Source organism: Lissotriton helveticus, chromosome 3_1 (genome assembly GCF_964261635.1).
Source record: "Lissotriton helveticus chromosome 3_1, aLisHel1.1, whole genome shotgun sequence".
In the NCBI taxonomy this organism is placed as follows: Eukaryota; Metazoa; Chordata; class Amphibia; order Caudata; family Salamandridae; genus Lissotriton; species Lissotriton helveticus.
In genome coordinates, this window is record NC_136061.1 from 220,565,813 (window position 1) to 220,581,390 (window position 15,578).

The 15,578-nt window shown below is 50.5% G+C and overlaps 1 protein-coding gene across 1 annotated transcript in view; it reads left to right on the plus strand.

The window, feature by feature from the left end:
- The window catches only part of SRRM3 (serine/arginine repetitive matrix 3), a 244,216-nt gene that overhangs the window by 20,470 nt on the left and 208,168 nt on the right, over positions 1-15,578 (plus strand). The window contains exon 2 of the mRNA XM_078679649.1: positions 14,586-14,687. Coding sequence (XP_078535775.1) covers positions 14,586-14,687 — 102 coding nt within the window. The remainder of the gene's footprint in view (positions 1-14,585; positions 14,688-15,578) is intronic.

Here is a 15,578-nt window from a genome sequence, read left to right on the forward strand (position 1 = left end):
CTGCACTGTGCAGCAGCAGGAGAGCCTGCTCTGAGCTGCAGCAATGGACAGAAGCAAGCTGCAGCGGCAGGCCGTGGACCTGCACCGAACTGCAGAAAGGGTTCGTTGTAAGCTGCAACCTGCACTGTGCAGCAGCAGGAGAGCCTGCTCTGAGCTGCAGCAATGGACAGAAATAAGCTGCTGCAGGAGGCATTCCAAGACTGAGACCTGCACGGAACTGCAGCGAGGTTTGATCACAGGCTGCCCCCTACACTGTGCAGCAGCAAGATCAATAAACAAGCTACAGTGGGGGCAGTCGCAAGATGAGACCTTCACCCAACTGCAGCAAGGTTCCATTGCAGGCTGCGACCTGCACTGGGCAGCAGCAAAAGAAATAAACATGCTGCAGCGGGAGGCAGTCGCAAGCTGTGACCTGCACCAAACTGTAGCAAGATAAATAAGATGCTACTAGAGGCAGCAGGCTGAGACTTTTACTAAACTGCAGCAAGGTTCCATTGCAGACTGCGACCTACACTGTGCAGCAGCAATATAAATGAACATGCTGCAGGACGAGGCCATCTCAGGGTAAGAACTGCACTAAAATGCAGACAGGTTTCATTGCAGGCTGCGACCTACACTGTGCAGCAGCAAGAGAAATAAACAAGCTGCAGCAGGAGGCAGTCGCAGGCTGAGACCTGCACTAAACTGCAGTGAGATAAATAAACTGCAGCGGGAGGCTATCGCAGGCTAAGAACTGCACTAAAATGCAGACAGGTTTCATTGCAGGCTGCGACCTACACTGTGCAGCAGCAAGAGAATTAAACAAGCTGCAGCAGGAGACAGTCGCAGGCTGAGACCTGCACTAAACTGCAGTGAGATAAATAAACTGCAGCGGGAGGCCATCGCAGGCTAAGAACTGCACTAAAATGCAGACAGGTTTCATTGCAGGCTGCGACCTACACTGTGCAGCAGCAAGAGAACTAAACAAGCTGCAGCAGGAGACAGTCGCAGGCTGAGACCTGCACTAAACTGCAGTGAGATAAATAAACTGCAGCAGGAGGCCATCGCAGGCTAAGAACTGCACTAAAATGCAGCAAGGTTGCATTGCAGGCTGCGACCTAAACTGTGCAGCAGCAAGAGAACTAAACAAGCTGCAGCAGGAGACAGTAGCAGGCTGAGACCTGCACTAAACTGCAGTGAGATAAATAAACTGCAGCAGTAGGCCACCGCAGGCTAAGAACTGCACTAAACTGTAGACAGGTTTGATTGCAGACTGCGACCTACACTGTGCAGCAGCAAGAGAAATAAACAAGCTGTAGCAGGAGACAGTTGCAGGCTGGGACCTGCACTAAACTGCAGCAAGATAAATAAACTGGTGGGGGATGCCATCACAGGCTATGAACTACACTAAAGTGCCGAAAGGTTTCATTGCAACTGCGACCTACAGTGTGCATCAGCAGGAGAAATAAACAAGCTGCAGCAGGAGACAGTCGCAGGCTGAGACCTGCACTAAACTGTAGCGAGATAAATAAACTGCAGCGGGAGGCCATCGCAGGCTCAGACCTGCATGATACTGCAGCTATATAAATAAGCAGTAATAGGAGGCAGTCTCAGGCTGAGAAATGCACTAAACTGCAGCAGGTTTCCATTTCAGGCTGTGACCTACAGTGTGCAGTAGCAAGAGAAATAAACACGCTGCTGTGGAAGGCAGTCGCAGGCTGAGACCTGCACCAAATTCCAGCCAGATAAATAAGCTTTAGCTGGAGGCAGTTGCAGGCTGAGACCTACACTAAACTGCAGCATGGTTCCATTGCAGGCTGCGATCTACACTCTGTGCAGCTGCAAGAGAAATAAACATGCTGCAGTGGGAGGCAACCGCAGGCTGAGAACTGCACCACACTGCTGCAGCAAGGGACAGAAACAAGCTGCAGCAGGAGAAAGTCATAAGCTGAGGCCTGCACCAAACTGCAGCATGGTTCCATTGCAGGCTGCGACCTGCCCTGTGCAGCAGAAATTTAAATAAACAGGCTGCAGGGGGGGGGGTAGTCGCAGGCTGAGACCTGCATGAAACTGCAGCAAGGGACAGAAACAAGCTGCAGCAGGAGGCAGTCATAAGGTGAGACATGCACCAAACTGCAGCATGGTTCCATCGCAGGTTCTGACCTACACTGTGCAGCAGCAAGAGAAATAAGCAAGCTGCAGCGGCCGGCAATTGAAAACTGAGACCTGCACCAAACTGAAGCGAGCTTCCGTCACAGGCTGCGACCTGCACTATAGGCCAGCAAAAGAAATAAGCAAGCTGCAGTGGGAGGCAGTTGCAGGCTGAGACCTGCATGAAACTGCAGCAAGGTTGTATCGCAGGCTGCACACTGCACTGTGCAGCAGCAGGAGACAGAAGGAAGCTGCAGCAGGAGACAGTCACAGGCTGAGACCTGCATGAAACTGCAGCAAGGTTGTATCGCAGGCTGCACACTGCACTGTGCAGCAGCAGGAGACAGAAGGAAGCTGCAGCAGGAGGCAGTCACAGGCTGGGGTCTGCAGGGAGCTGGAGAACAGTCCAACAGCCCAGCATCATCCATGTGGACGCACCAAAGGAAGACGGAGATGTGAAAAGTAGCCGGGCAGCGAAAACATCCATCAGCTACCGAGCTAAAGCTGTCTCTCCCCTCCTCCCTCCTCCAGACACATAACCCTAATGAGAGCACTGCGCCTGTTCATGCAGACGAGATATTGGCAGCGTTCCCACCTTCTGCAGAGATGCTTTGTGATGAGGCTATGGTGCATTTCATTGGCACCAATGAGAGAGCGGCAATGCAGCAGTACCAGGACAAAGTCCCTAAGCAGCTCACCTTCCCACTGCCTGACCAGCATGTGCAGTGGCAGCCTTCTACAGCTCTGCCCTCTGGGCGGGTCACCGTGCTGCTCTGTTGAGGGTCTTCTACTGCTCTGCCCTCTGGGGGGTCTCCGTGCTGCTCTGTTGAGGGTCTTATACTGCTCTCCCCTCTGGGTGGGTCTCCGTGCTGCTCTGTTGAGGGTCTTCTACTGCTCTCCCCTCTGGGGGGTCTCCGTGCTGCTCTGTTGAGGGTCTTCTACAGCTCTCCCCTCTGGGCGGGTCTCCGTGCTGCTCTGTTGAGGGTCTTCTACTGCTCTCCCCTCTGGGGGGGTCACCGTGCTGCTCTGTTGAGGGTCTTCTACTGCTCTCCCCTCTGGGGGGGTCACCGTGCTGCTCTGTTGAGGGTCTTCTACTGCTCTGCCCTTTGGGCGGGTCACCGTGCTGCTCTGTTGAGGGTCTTATACTGCTCTGCCCTCTGGGCGGGTCTCCGTGCTGCTCTGTTGAGGGTCTTCTACAGCTCTCCCCTCTGGGCGGGTCTCCGTGGTGCTCTGTTGAGGGTCTTCTACTGCTCTGCCCTCTGGGGGGTCTCCGTGCTGCTCTGGTGAGGGTCTTCTACTGCTCTCCCCTCTGGGGGGTCTTCGTGCTGCTCTGTTGAGGGTCTTCTACTGCTCTCCCCTCTGGGGGGTCTTCGTGCTGCTCTGTTGAGGGTCTTCTACTGCTCTCCCCTCTGGGCAGGTCTCCGTGCTGCTCTGTTGAGGGTCTTCTACTGCTCTCCCCTCTGGGGAGGTCTCCGTGCTGCTCTGTTGAGGGTCTTCTACTGCTCTCACTCCTGGGTGGGTCTCCGTGCTGCTCTGTTGAGGGTCTTCTACTGCTCTACCCTGAGTGGGGCTCTGTGCTGCTCTGTTCTGTATGAGGGTATTCTGCTCTCCCCTCTGGGAGGGTCTCCATGCTGCTCTGTTCTGTATGAGGATCTTATACTGCTCACCCCTTTGGGTGGCTCTGTGCTGCTTTGTTGAGGGTCTTCTACTGCTCTCCCCTCTGGGGGGGCTCTGTGCTGCTCTGTTCTGTATGAGGGTCTTATACTGCTCACCCCTTTGGGTGGCTCTGTGCTGCTTTGTTGAGGGTCTTCTACTGCTCTCCCCTCTGGGTGGGTCTCTGTGCTGCTCTGTTGAGGGTCTTATTCTGCTCTCACCTCTGAATGGGGCTCCGTGCTGCTCTGTTGAGGGTCTTCTACTGCTCTTACCTCTGAGTGGGGCTCTGTACTGCACTGTTCTGTATCTGGGTTTCTACTACTCTCACCCCTGGGTGGGGCTCCCTGCTGCTCTGTTCTGTATGAGGGTCTTCTACTGCTCTCACCTCTGAGTGGGGGCTGTGCTGGTCTGTTCTGTATGAGTGTTTCTACTGCTCTCACCTCTGGGTGGGTCTTCCTGCTGCTCTGCTCTGTATAAGGGTATTCTGCTCTCAACTCTGAGTGGGGCTCTGTGCTGCTCTGTTCTGTATGAGGGTATTCTGCTCTCACCTCTGAGTGGGGCTCTGTGCTGCTCTGTTTTGTATGAGGGTATTCTGCTCTCACCTCTGGGTGGGTCTCCATGCCGCTCTGTTCTGTATGAGGGTCTTCTACTGCTCTCACCTCTAGGCGGATCTCCGTGCTGCTCTGTATGAGGGTCTTCTACTGCTCTCACCCCTGGATGGGTTTCCCTGCTGCTCTGTTCTGTATGAGGGTCTTCTACTGCTCTCACCTCTGAGTGGGGCTCTGTGCTGCTCTGTTTTGTATGAGGATATTCTGCTCTCACCTCTGGGTGGGTCTACATGCCGCTCTGTTCTGTATGAGGGTCTTCTACTGCTCTCACCTCTGGGTGGGTCTCCATGCTGCTCTGCTCTGTATGAGGGTCTTCTACTGCTCTCAACCCTGGATGGGTTTCCCTGCCGCTCTGTATGAGGGTATTCTACTGCTCTCACCCCTGGATAGGTTTCCCTGCTGCTCTGTTCTGTATGAGGGTCTTCTACTGCTCTCCCCTCTGGGTGGGGCTCTGTGCTGCTCTGTTCTGTATGTTATGTTATGTTATGTTATGTTATTAATTTTTATAACGCGCACAGCTGCCCCAGCGAAGGGGCGTCCTGGCGCGTGAACAGGTACTAAACATAACAGAGTAAAAAAGAAGAGATCCTAGTCGAAAGCAGGGAACAGGAAGGTTTTAATCATACGTCTAAAAACAGTAAGATTATTCAGCGCACGGATATGCACCGGGAGAGCATTCCACAGACCAGCGGCGAGTACTCGGTAAGATCGACCACCCATCCGACTGAGTTTGAAACGGGGGCACACCGCCAGATGGAGCGCCTCCGATCTTAGAGACCTCAATGGAACATATGGAGTTAGCAGATTCGCTAGAGCCGGCGGCGAAGAAGACTTCAGAATTTTGAAAGCCAGACATAGTGACTTGAACTGAATTCTTTGCCTGACCGGTAGCCAATGAAGAGCGGAGATCGTACTGGACACCGAGCAGTATTTGGGTAGGCCAACTATCGCCCTTGCTGCGGCATTCTGCACCCTTTGGAGTCTAGATGCTTCGGCCTGATTGACCCCCAGCAGAAGCACACTGCCGTAGTCCAGCCGAGATAGAACCGCGGCTTGAACCACGATTTGCCGAGTAGAGGAGTCGAAAAACTTGAGCATAGGTCTGAGGCCCCGCAAGATGCCAAAACAGGTGGCTGCGACCTTCTTCGTGTGACTCGAGAAGGATAGGGCTGAGTCCATCCAGGCTCCTAGGTTCTTTACCTCGGTAACAGGGACGGGAATGACGCCCAATTCCGGCGGCCACCACTGATCACCCAAAAGCTCTGCATGTTTCCCCAACACCATAACTTCTGTTTTTTTGGCGTTCAATTGTAGGCAGTTAGATCTTAACCAATCTGCCACGGCCAAAAGTCCTGCTCGGAATCTGGGGGCATCTATCTCAGGGTCACTGCTCAGAGTCACCGCCAGCTGCGTATCGTCAGCATATGAGGTCATAGTCAGACCCCATTGCTTGACGATCACAGCTAGCGGTTGCACATATAAGTTGAACAATGTAGGGCTCAACGAGGAACCCTGAGGGACCCCCAGATCCAACGAGTGAAAGGTGGACTGGCCAGGTGGTATAGCCACTTTGAAGGACCGGCCGGAGAGGAAAGAGCGGAACCACTGAAGGGCAGTCCCCGAAATACCAGCCTCCTCCAGACGCAAGGCCAGAATGCGGTGAGACACAGTGTCGAACGCGGCGCTCAGATCAAGTAAAAGGAGCGCCGCCGTTCGTCCCGCATCGAGTACTCCACGTAGGTGCTCGGTCATGTAGAGCAGCGCGGTCTCGGTGCTGTGTCCCGACCGAAAACCATTCTGACTCGGGTCTAGGATATCATTACGGGCAAGATGTTCAGTCAGGATGGAATTAACATGTGCCTCAGTAATTCTAGCTATCCAGGGAAGAAGGGATATGGGGCGGGTCTCAGGTAAAGCTGGATCCAAAGTGGCCTTCTTTTACACAGGAGTGACTACCTCCTGCTTCCATAAGGAAGGGACCGTTCCTGATGTTAACGACAGATTAATCAGGGACAACATCAAGGCCCGACACGAATGGGGAAGAATCCTGATATGATCAGGCTTCAACGGATCTAGCGGAGATCCAGATTTGATCTTCAAACCCAATGTGTCAAAGGTCTCCATGGACAATGCCGGTAAACAGGACAAAGTCTCCACCTCAGACGAGTTAAAGCTCCCTAACTCTAAGTCATGCAATGAGCAGTTAAATCCTCGATAAATAATCTGCACTTTTTCTAAAAAGAAGGATGCCAAACCTTCACAGTGAGCGTCAGTGCAGATAGCAGTCGAGGTGGCCCTCTTATTCAGAAGATCCTTGATGACCTTAAAAATTAGTTTAGAGGGATTAGTACTGGTTTGGAATTCCTGGGCATAGAATGTGGCACGGGTCCTGCAGATCGTTCTGTGATAGTTCTTAAGTTTGGAAAAATAGATGGACTTTAGGATCGGGTCGTAAGTCTTCCTCCATTCCCTCTCAGCTTTCCGGCAGGTTCTTTTGAGCTCGGCAAGTGAGTCATTATACCATGGGCTAGGTACTTTAGAGTGGCATTTAGACCAGCGCATAGGTATGAGGGAGTCGAGGGCATCCGAAATCCATTTACAAAACGATTCATACCCTTGTTCCACATTCTGAATGAGGCCCAGGGGATCCTTCTCCAGTATCCCAAAAAACTCCTCCAATTTCAACTTGTGCCAGTGTCTCTTAAAGACCAATCTTTCTGCCGCTTTAAATGGCAGATCATCAATGGGACAGAAGACTTCCACCAACAAGTGGTCAGTCCAGCCCACCGGAATAGGATTGGTCATCTTCACCCTGTTAAGAGTAGTGAAAAAAGGGTCCAAGATATGGCCCCCAGAGTGAGTGGGCAGGGTAACTAGTTGAGCGAGTTGTAGGGCTTCAAGGTCCGCGAGCAGAGAATCTATGCCCGTGGATGCCCTACAATCGAAGTGAATGTTAAGGTCACCTGTGATGTTAAAATTTGCACAACTAGGTACAAGAGAGCTTACCATATCTGCTAAAGCAGCCTTAAAGACTGTGTCATTGCCTGGTGGACGGTAGATGAGAATACCGCTGAAGGTGAAATGATGACTAAAAGTCACTTTAAAAAGGGCACTCTCACAGGCTGACAGAGCCAGAGGTTTCCAAACGGAAGGGAAGCAGGATTTAACGGCCATGGCGATGCCGCCCCCCCTCGTTGGGCGGTTCAGAGTAAAAACCGTATACTCAGATGGAAAAGTAAGGTTAAGGATGGCGGCATCAGAATCTTGTAGCCAAGTTTCGGTGAGGAAGAGTATATCGGGCGAATCCTTAACTAAAAGGTTGCGTACACCTGGTGGCCCACCGCCCTCGGAAACCCGCCAACCCCCACAGACCACGCACGCAACCTGGGAATCATCCTGGACTCCGAGCTCAAAATGGACCGCCAGATCAACTCTGTCTCATCTTCCTGCTTCCACACCCTCCGCCTCCTTCGTAAGACCTTCAAATGGATCCCCCTCGAACACCGAAAGACAGTCACTCACGCCCTGGTCACCAGCAGACTCGACTACGGCAACGCACTCTACGCCGGAATAAACAAAAACCTCATCCGCAAGCTACAGAACATCCAGAACGCCGCCGCAAGACTGGTCCTCAACCTGCCAAAACACTGCCACATCTCCCAGCACCTGCGCTCACTCCACTGGCTCCCCGTTGAGGCGAGAATCACCTTTAAGATGCTCACCCACGCACACAAGGCCCTCCACGGCACCGGACCAGCATACCTGAACAGCCGACTCAAATTCCACGCACCCCAAAGGACCCTACGATCAGCCCAGCTTTCCTACACTGTGGTCCCCCGCACCAGAAAGACCAGATCGGGAAGCTGCTCCTTCTCCTTCCTCGCGGCCAAAGCATGCAACGCCCTTCCGCTCCACCTCAGACAGACAACATCGCTCCACATCTTCGCAAGAAACCTCAAAACCTGGCTCTTCGACAGACCCCCTCCTTGATGGAATGGAACCTGCACCCCCCCAACCCCCCCCACCCCTAGCGCCTTGAGACCCTTACGGGTGAGTAGTCGCGCTTTAACAAACTCCTGATTGATTGATTGATTGATTGATTGTGTACGTGTTGATGGTGTTTAACCAGCGACCTTACGTTCAGATTCCAGATACGTAATACACGTCCCGCGGTGTTCTTATGTGTGATCTTAGCACTCTCTTCCAGTGACCGTATCATAACCAGTTTTTCTAGAGTCCAGGTATTACAGGCACATACAAATGGGCCAGATAGAGGGTGTACCTGATCGTGGTGACAGGCGCTAGATTTACCACCCATGGACAGAAGCTCGTCCCGGGTATAGCCAAGTGTCAGGGGTGCCGACATAGCTGATAGTAGTCGAGCTAGTTGTCCAGAGTCCTGCCACGCCTCGCGCTTCCTCGTCGCAGACGGGCAGGACTCTGGCACGACTCAGGCACAGTGAAGGGGTCCTGACTGCGCGTCCCGCTGCGCGGGAGGGGACGACTTTAAGTAGGCACTCCCCGGAACAAGACGAGCGTGAGGACGCTCCAAGATGGCGCCCGCCGGTCTGGGCAGAGCCCAGAGCAAGATGGCGCTCAAAAACGGACCACGGACCACCCAGGGGACCCGGACCCACCAAAGCGGCGGTGTAGACTCAATTATATGCGGTGAGTGGAAGGGAGGAAAAACAGCCCAGCCAAGGCCCGCTAAAATCAGGGGAAAAAGTAAATGAAAACAAACGAAAATATCAAACCAGGGCGAGTTAAAAATAGCGAGGCGCCAGCAGCAGCGCAATTGCAGCAACAGAGTACCTGTTCAGATCGCAGGCAGCTGGGGGTCCGCCTTAAGTAGGCACTCCCCGGAACAAGACGAGCGTGAGGACGCTCCAAGATGGCGCCCGCCGGTCTGGGCAGAGCCCAGAGCAAGATGGCGCTCAAAAACGGACCACGGACCACCCAGGGGACCCGGACCCACCAAAGCGGCGGTGTAGACTCAATTATATGCTGTGAGTGGAAGGGAGGAAAAACAGCCCAGCCAAGGCCCGCTAAAATCAGGGGAAAAAGTAAATGAAAACAAACGAAAATATCAAACCAGGGAGAGTTAAAAATAGCGAGGCGCCAGCAGCAGCGCAATTGCAGCAATAGAGTACCTGTTCAGATCGCAGGCAGCTGGGGGTCCGCCTTAAGTAGGCACTCCCCGGAACAAGACGAGTGTGAGGACGCTCCAAGATGGCGCCCGCCAGTCTGGGCAGAGCCCAGAGCAAGATGGCGCTTAAAAACGGACCACGGACCACCCAGGGGACCCGGACCCACCAAAGCGGCGGTGTAGACTCAATTATATGCGGTGAGTGGAAGGGAGGAAAAACAGCCCAGCCAAGGCCCGCTAAAATCAGGGGAAAAAGTAAATGAAAACAAACAAAAATATCAAACCAGGGAGAGTTAAAAATAGCGAGGCGCCAGCAGCAGCGCAATTGCAGCAATAGAGTACCTGTTCAGAACGCAGGCAGCTGGGGGTCCGCCTTAAGTAGGCACTTCCCGGAACAAGACGAGCGTGAGGACGCTCCAAGATGGCGCCCACCGGTCTGGGCAGAGCCCAGAGCAAGATGGCGCTCAAAAACGGACCACGGACCACCCAAGGGACCCGGACCCACCAAAGCGGCGGTGTAGACTCAATTATATGCGGTGAGTGGAAGGGAGGAAAAACAGCCCAGCCAAGGCCCGCTAAAATCAGGGGAAAAAGTAAATGAAAACAAACGAAAATATCAAACCAGGGAGAGTTAAAAATAGCGAGGCGCCAGCAGCAGCGCAATTGCAGCAATAGAGTACCTGTATGAGGGTATTCTGCTCTCACCTCTGAGTGGGTCTCCGTGCTGCTCTGTTCTGTATGAGGGTCTCCTACTGCTCTCACCTCTGGGTGGGTCTCCATGCTGCACTGCTCTGTATGAGGGTCTTCTACTGCTCTCACCTCTGGGTGGGGTCTCCATGCTGCTCTGCTCTGTATGAGGGTCTACTACTGCTCTCAACCCTGGATGGGTTTCCCTGCCGCTCTGTATGAGGGTCTTCTACTGCTCTCACCTCTGAGTGGGGCTCTGTGCTGCTCTGTTCTGTATGAGGGTATTCTGCTCCCACCTCTGAGTGGGGCTCTGTGCTGCTCTGTTCTGTATGAGGGTATTCTGCTCTCACCTCTGAGTGGGGCTCTGTGCTGCTCTGTTCTGTATGAGGGTATTCTGCTCTCACCTCTGGATGGGTCTCCATGCCGCTCTGTTCTGTATGAGGGTCTTCTACTGCTCTCACCCCTGGATGGGTTTCCCTGCCGCACTGTTCTGTATGAGGGTCTTCTACTGCTCTCACCTCTGAATGGGGCTCTGTGCTGCTCTGTTCTGTATGATGGTCTTCTACTGCTCTCACCTCTGAGTGGGGCTCTGTGCTGCTCTGTTCTGTATGAGGGTATTCTGCTCTCACCTCTGAGTGGGGCTCTGTGCTGCTCTGTTCTGTATGATGGTCTTCTACTGCTCTCACCTCTGAGTGGGGCTCTGTGCTGCTCTGTTCTGTATGAGGGTCTTCTACTGCTCTCACCTCTGAATGGGGCTCTGTGCTGCTCTGTTCTGTATGATGGTCTTCTACTGCTCTCACCTCTGAGTGGGGCTCTGTGCTGCTCTGTTCTGTATGAGGGTCTTCTACTGCTCTCACCTCTGAGTGGGGCTCTGTGCTGCTCTGTTCTGTATGAGGGTCTTCTGCTCTCATCTCTGAGTGGGTCTCCATGCTGCTCTGTTCTGTGTGAGGGTCTTCTACTGCTCTCACCTCTGGGTGGGTCTCCTGCTGCTCTGTTCTGTATGAGGAAGTTCTGCTCTCACCTCTGAGTGGGGCTCTGTGCTGCTCTGTTCTGTATGAGGAAGTTCTGCTCTCACCTCTGAGTGGGTCTCCGTGCTGCTCTGTTCTGTATGAGGGTTTCTACTGCTCTCACCTCTGGATGGGGCTCTGTGCTGCTCTGTTCTGTATGAGGGTTTTCTGCTCTCACCTCTGGATGGGGCTCTGTGCTGCTCTGTTCTGTATGAGGGTTTTCTGCTCTCACCTTGGAGTGGGGCTCCGTGCTGCTCTTTTGTGTATAAGGGTCTCCTACTGCTCTCACCTCTTGGTCGGTCTCCGTGCTGCTCTTTTGTGTATAAGGGTCTCCTACTGCTCTCACCTCTGAGTGGGGCTCTGTGCCGCTCCGTTCTGTATGAGGGTCTTCTAATGCTCTCACCCCTGGGGGGTCTCCATGCTGCTCTGTTCTGTGTGAGGGTCTTCTACTGCTCTCACCCCTGGGGGGTCTCCATGCTGCTCTGTTCTGTGTGGGGGTCTTCTACTGCTCTCACCCCTGGGGGGTCTCCATGCTGCTCTGTTCTGTGTGAGGGTCTTCTACTGCTCTCACCCCTGGGGGGTCTACATGCTGCTCTGTTCTGTGTGAGGGTCTTCTACTGCTCTCACCCCTGGGGGGTCTACATGCTGCTCTGTTCTGTGTGAGGGTCTTCTACTGCTCTCACCCCTGGGGGGTCTCCATGCTGCTCTGTTCTGTGTGAGGGTCTTCTACTGCTCTCACCCCTGGGGGGTCTCCATGCTGCTCTGTTCTGTGTGAGGGTCTTCTACTGCTCTCACCCCTGGGGGGTCTCCATGCTGCTCTGTTCTGTGTGAGGGTCTTCTACTGCTCTCACCCCTGGGGGGTCTCCATGCTGCTCTGTTCTGTGTGAGGGTCTTCTACTGCTCTCACCCCTGGGGGGTCTCCATGCTGCTCTGTTCTGTGTGAGGGTCTTCTACTGCTCTCACCTCTGGGTGGGTATCTGTGCTGCTCTGATCTTTACGAGCGTCTTGTACTTCTTTGCTGTTCTGCACTGTAGGGTGGATTTTCATGCTGGTTTTACTGTAAGCTGTATCTTTTGTAGGGTAGGTGTCCATGCTGCTTTATTCTGCAGGCTGCATCTTGATGCTGTGCTGCCCTGTCTGCTGGATCTGCGTGTTGGCTTGTGCTCCAGGGAGGGTCTCCATGATTGTCTTACCGTAAGATGGATCTTTCATGATTTTAATTCCACCATCTCCACATCTTATCAGTCAGAATACTTTATTTCGATAAATCAATATCATAAAAAGACAATGGAACTATACAAAATATACAATTAAATACACTCGTTAATACAGAAAAAAAAGAGTCCTAGTCTTATCGTATACGTGAGTCCATATAAATGGACAGAACAGGATTACAGATCACCACTAAGTGCACATTGTTGGATAGCACTTGAATGTTTGTCCTTGCACAGAAAGCCATCTTCATTTTTCCGTGAACGTGGAGAGCTCCATCTTAGAAATGCTATTTTCAATGGTGAACATCCTGGAATTGTTCCTGTTTCTGGAACAGTATTTGTGCCTTGTATTTTCACTGCACCACACACCTCTGCTTACTGCCAGCAGTAATTGGTTGTGTCAGATATTTAAATGTTATTGATTTATTCGGGGCTCTCTATTTAGACAGAATATGCTACTGGGCTCCAGCTTCAGGGATCTGCAGAGAGCGCACGTGCAAAGGAAAAGGAGAGATTGTAGATCAGCAATTGAAACCCTGTCATATAGTAGGGTAGCAGAGCAGAGCAGAGGACAGCAGCTGACCAGGAGCCAGGAGGCAAGGCATAGAAGTAGTCAGTCATCAGGTGGGCCATCAGGAGTTTGCAGAACTTTTGATTGTCAAAGGTAATGTCGAGGCAAGCAGTTCCAGAGATTGGCTCCTAACACTGATCGAAAGGAGTCTCCAAAAATAGAAATCTAATAATGTGAACCTTCAATCCAGGATCTAACATTGTAGTGGCGTTGGTGCGGCTGGCACTTTTTTCAGATGGCATGGGCGCCTCTTTTATTAAATTGATTTTTGGGCTAGTAGGATGTTTTTTGAGCTCGAGCTTTCCAAAATGGGCAACCCGTGGACATTTTGGGCCTGATACACAAAACTAACTTAAGACAAAATCCTAAACTTACTATCATTTTGGTATTCACAGAAGGCACTTACTCATTTCGGTATTCACAGAAGGCACTTACTCATTTCGGTATTCACAGAAGTTAGGAGTCCTAACTTTAGGACTCCTAAGTGCCTTCTGTGAATACCGAAAGTCTTAAAATTTAGATTTTTCTCAATTTAGTAGTATTAAAGTTAGGACTCCTAACTTTAGGACTCCTAAATGCCTTCTGTGAATACCGAAATTCTTAAAACTAGGATTTTTCTCAATTTAGTAGTGGTAAAGTTAGGACTCCTAACTTTAGGACTCCTAAATGCCTTCTGTGAATACCGAAAGACTTAAAATGAGGATTTTTCTCAGTGCAGTAGTAGTAAAGATAGGACTCCTAACTTTAGGAATCCCAAATGCCTTCTGTGAATACCGAAAGTCTTAAAATTAGGATTTTTCTTAATTTAGTAGTAGTAAAGTTAGGACTCCTAAGTTTAGGACTCCTAAATGCCTTCTGTGAATACCGAAAGTCTGAAAATTAGGATTTTTCTCAATTTAGTAGTAGTAAAGTTAGGACTCCTAACTTTAGGACTCCTAAATGCCTTCTGTGAATACCGAAAGTTTTAAAATTAGGATTTTTCTGAACTTTACTACTACTAAACTGGGAAAAATCCTAATTTTAAGAATTTCGGTATTCACAGAAGGCATTTAGGAGTCCTAAAGTTAGGACTCCTAACTTCTGTGAATACCGAAATGAGTAGGTGTCTTCTGTGAATACCAAAATGAGTAAGTGTCTTCTGTGAATACGAAAATGGTAGTAAGTTTAGGATTTTGTCTTAAGTTAGTTCTGTGAATCAGGCCCTTTGTGACTTGATCGGATTAAGTACCATTCCAATAGATTCAGAATTGTAAAAACAGATTAGTTTTGGACAATCAAGTGTATATTTAGGCTACTGATTTTAAACTGTGTAGCATTTGTCTCAGTCTGGGCCTGCAAGGATGGCACAAAGACCATAGTTGATTGGCATTATTCATAAAGTCACTTTTATCTAAAGGTTTTTATGACTTCTCTGATCAATGTTTTAACATCCTTATGGACAATCTCAATGGACACAAACAAGGTGCTTTTTAGAGTCCCTCAAATCCTATCAGTTCATGCATAATTGGCCTTATTGAATACCATGTATACAAGACTTGTTCTCAACTTGTAATCATTCCTACATTGTAGTTACTCCGAAGAGGATATCCGGCAGAAGGTGGCCACCTTTCGACAGATGCTGATGGAGAAAGAGGGGGTGCTGACACGCGAGGACCAGCATGGACGCCAGATGTAAGTGAAGAAGCAACGTTTCAGTATACATATACATTTCTGCAGTACACACAGACACAGCCACTGAACAGAACATGTCCTGCATTATTCAATACTACATTCATCAATGTGATGTAGCAATCACTACCTGCAACAGTCACACCCATTTAGAGAAAGCACTGCTGCTCTGCATAATACTTACGGGTTCATGTTCTCTGAGATTTTGTTGATTGTATGTGTATGTATGCATATATGTTTGTACGGATCAGTGCTTATATAGCGCAAACTGCTTGTATGTAATAAACTCGACTACATGAAATGTGAATTGCAAATGTTGACTTAATAATTTTGTGTCCTTCATTAGTACTTATAATAATTCCAAAAATGTCAAATTTTGAAAGTTGTTTTATTACATGTATTGTTTAATTTATGTAACTGTACCCAAGTATTACCCTTTAGTATCCCTTAACACTCCTTACCCAGGAACACTGAAAACCCTGAACTTCCTCTTAATACTACCCTTCTTTGAGCCCTAAAAGCCCTCTAACCCTACTTTACCCTCTCCCTAAAATCTCATTGCTTCCTCTCATTGCTACCCTTCGTGAAGAAAGTGACCCACTTATGGCCATCTCGGTCCACCTCTCAGCCTTCCATGCTAAATGAAGAGTCAGAGAAACAGTGGAGAAAATACACCAATAATCATTTATCATATACGCTCAGAGCAGGGATCAGTCTGCACAGTCTTCAGAGAGTACTACAGAGGGTACTGAGGAACTGTAAGCATAAGGATATGTTATATGCATTTCATGGTCAACTGATAAAACACAATCAAAGATGGGGGGAGATAGAGGTTGAGGTTAGGTTAAACCTCCCACCGGAATGAATTTTCACAAAATCTGGAATACCAGAATA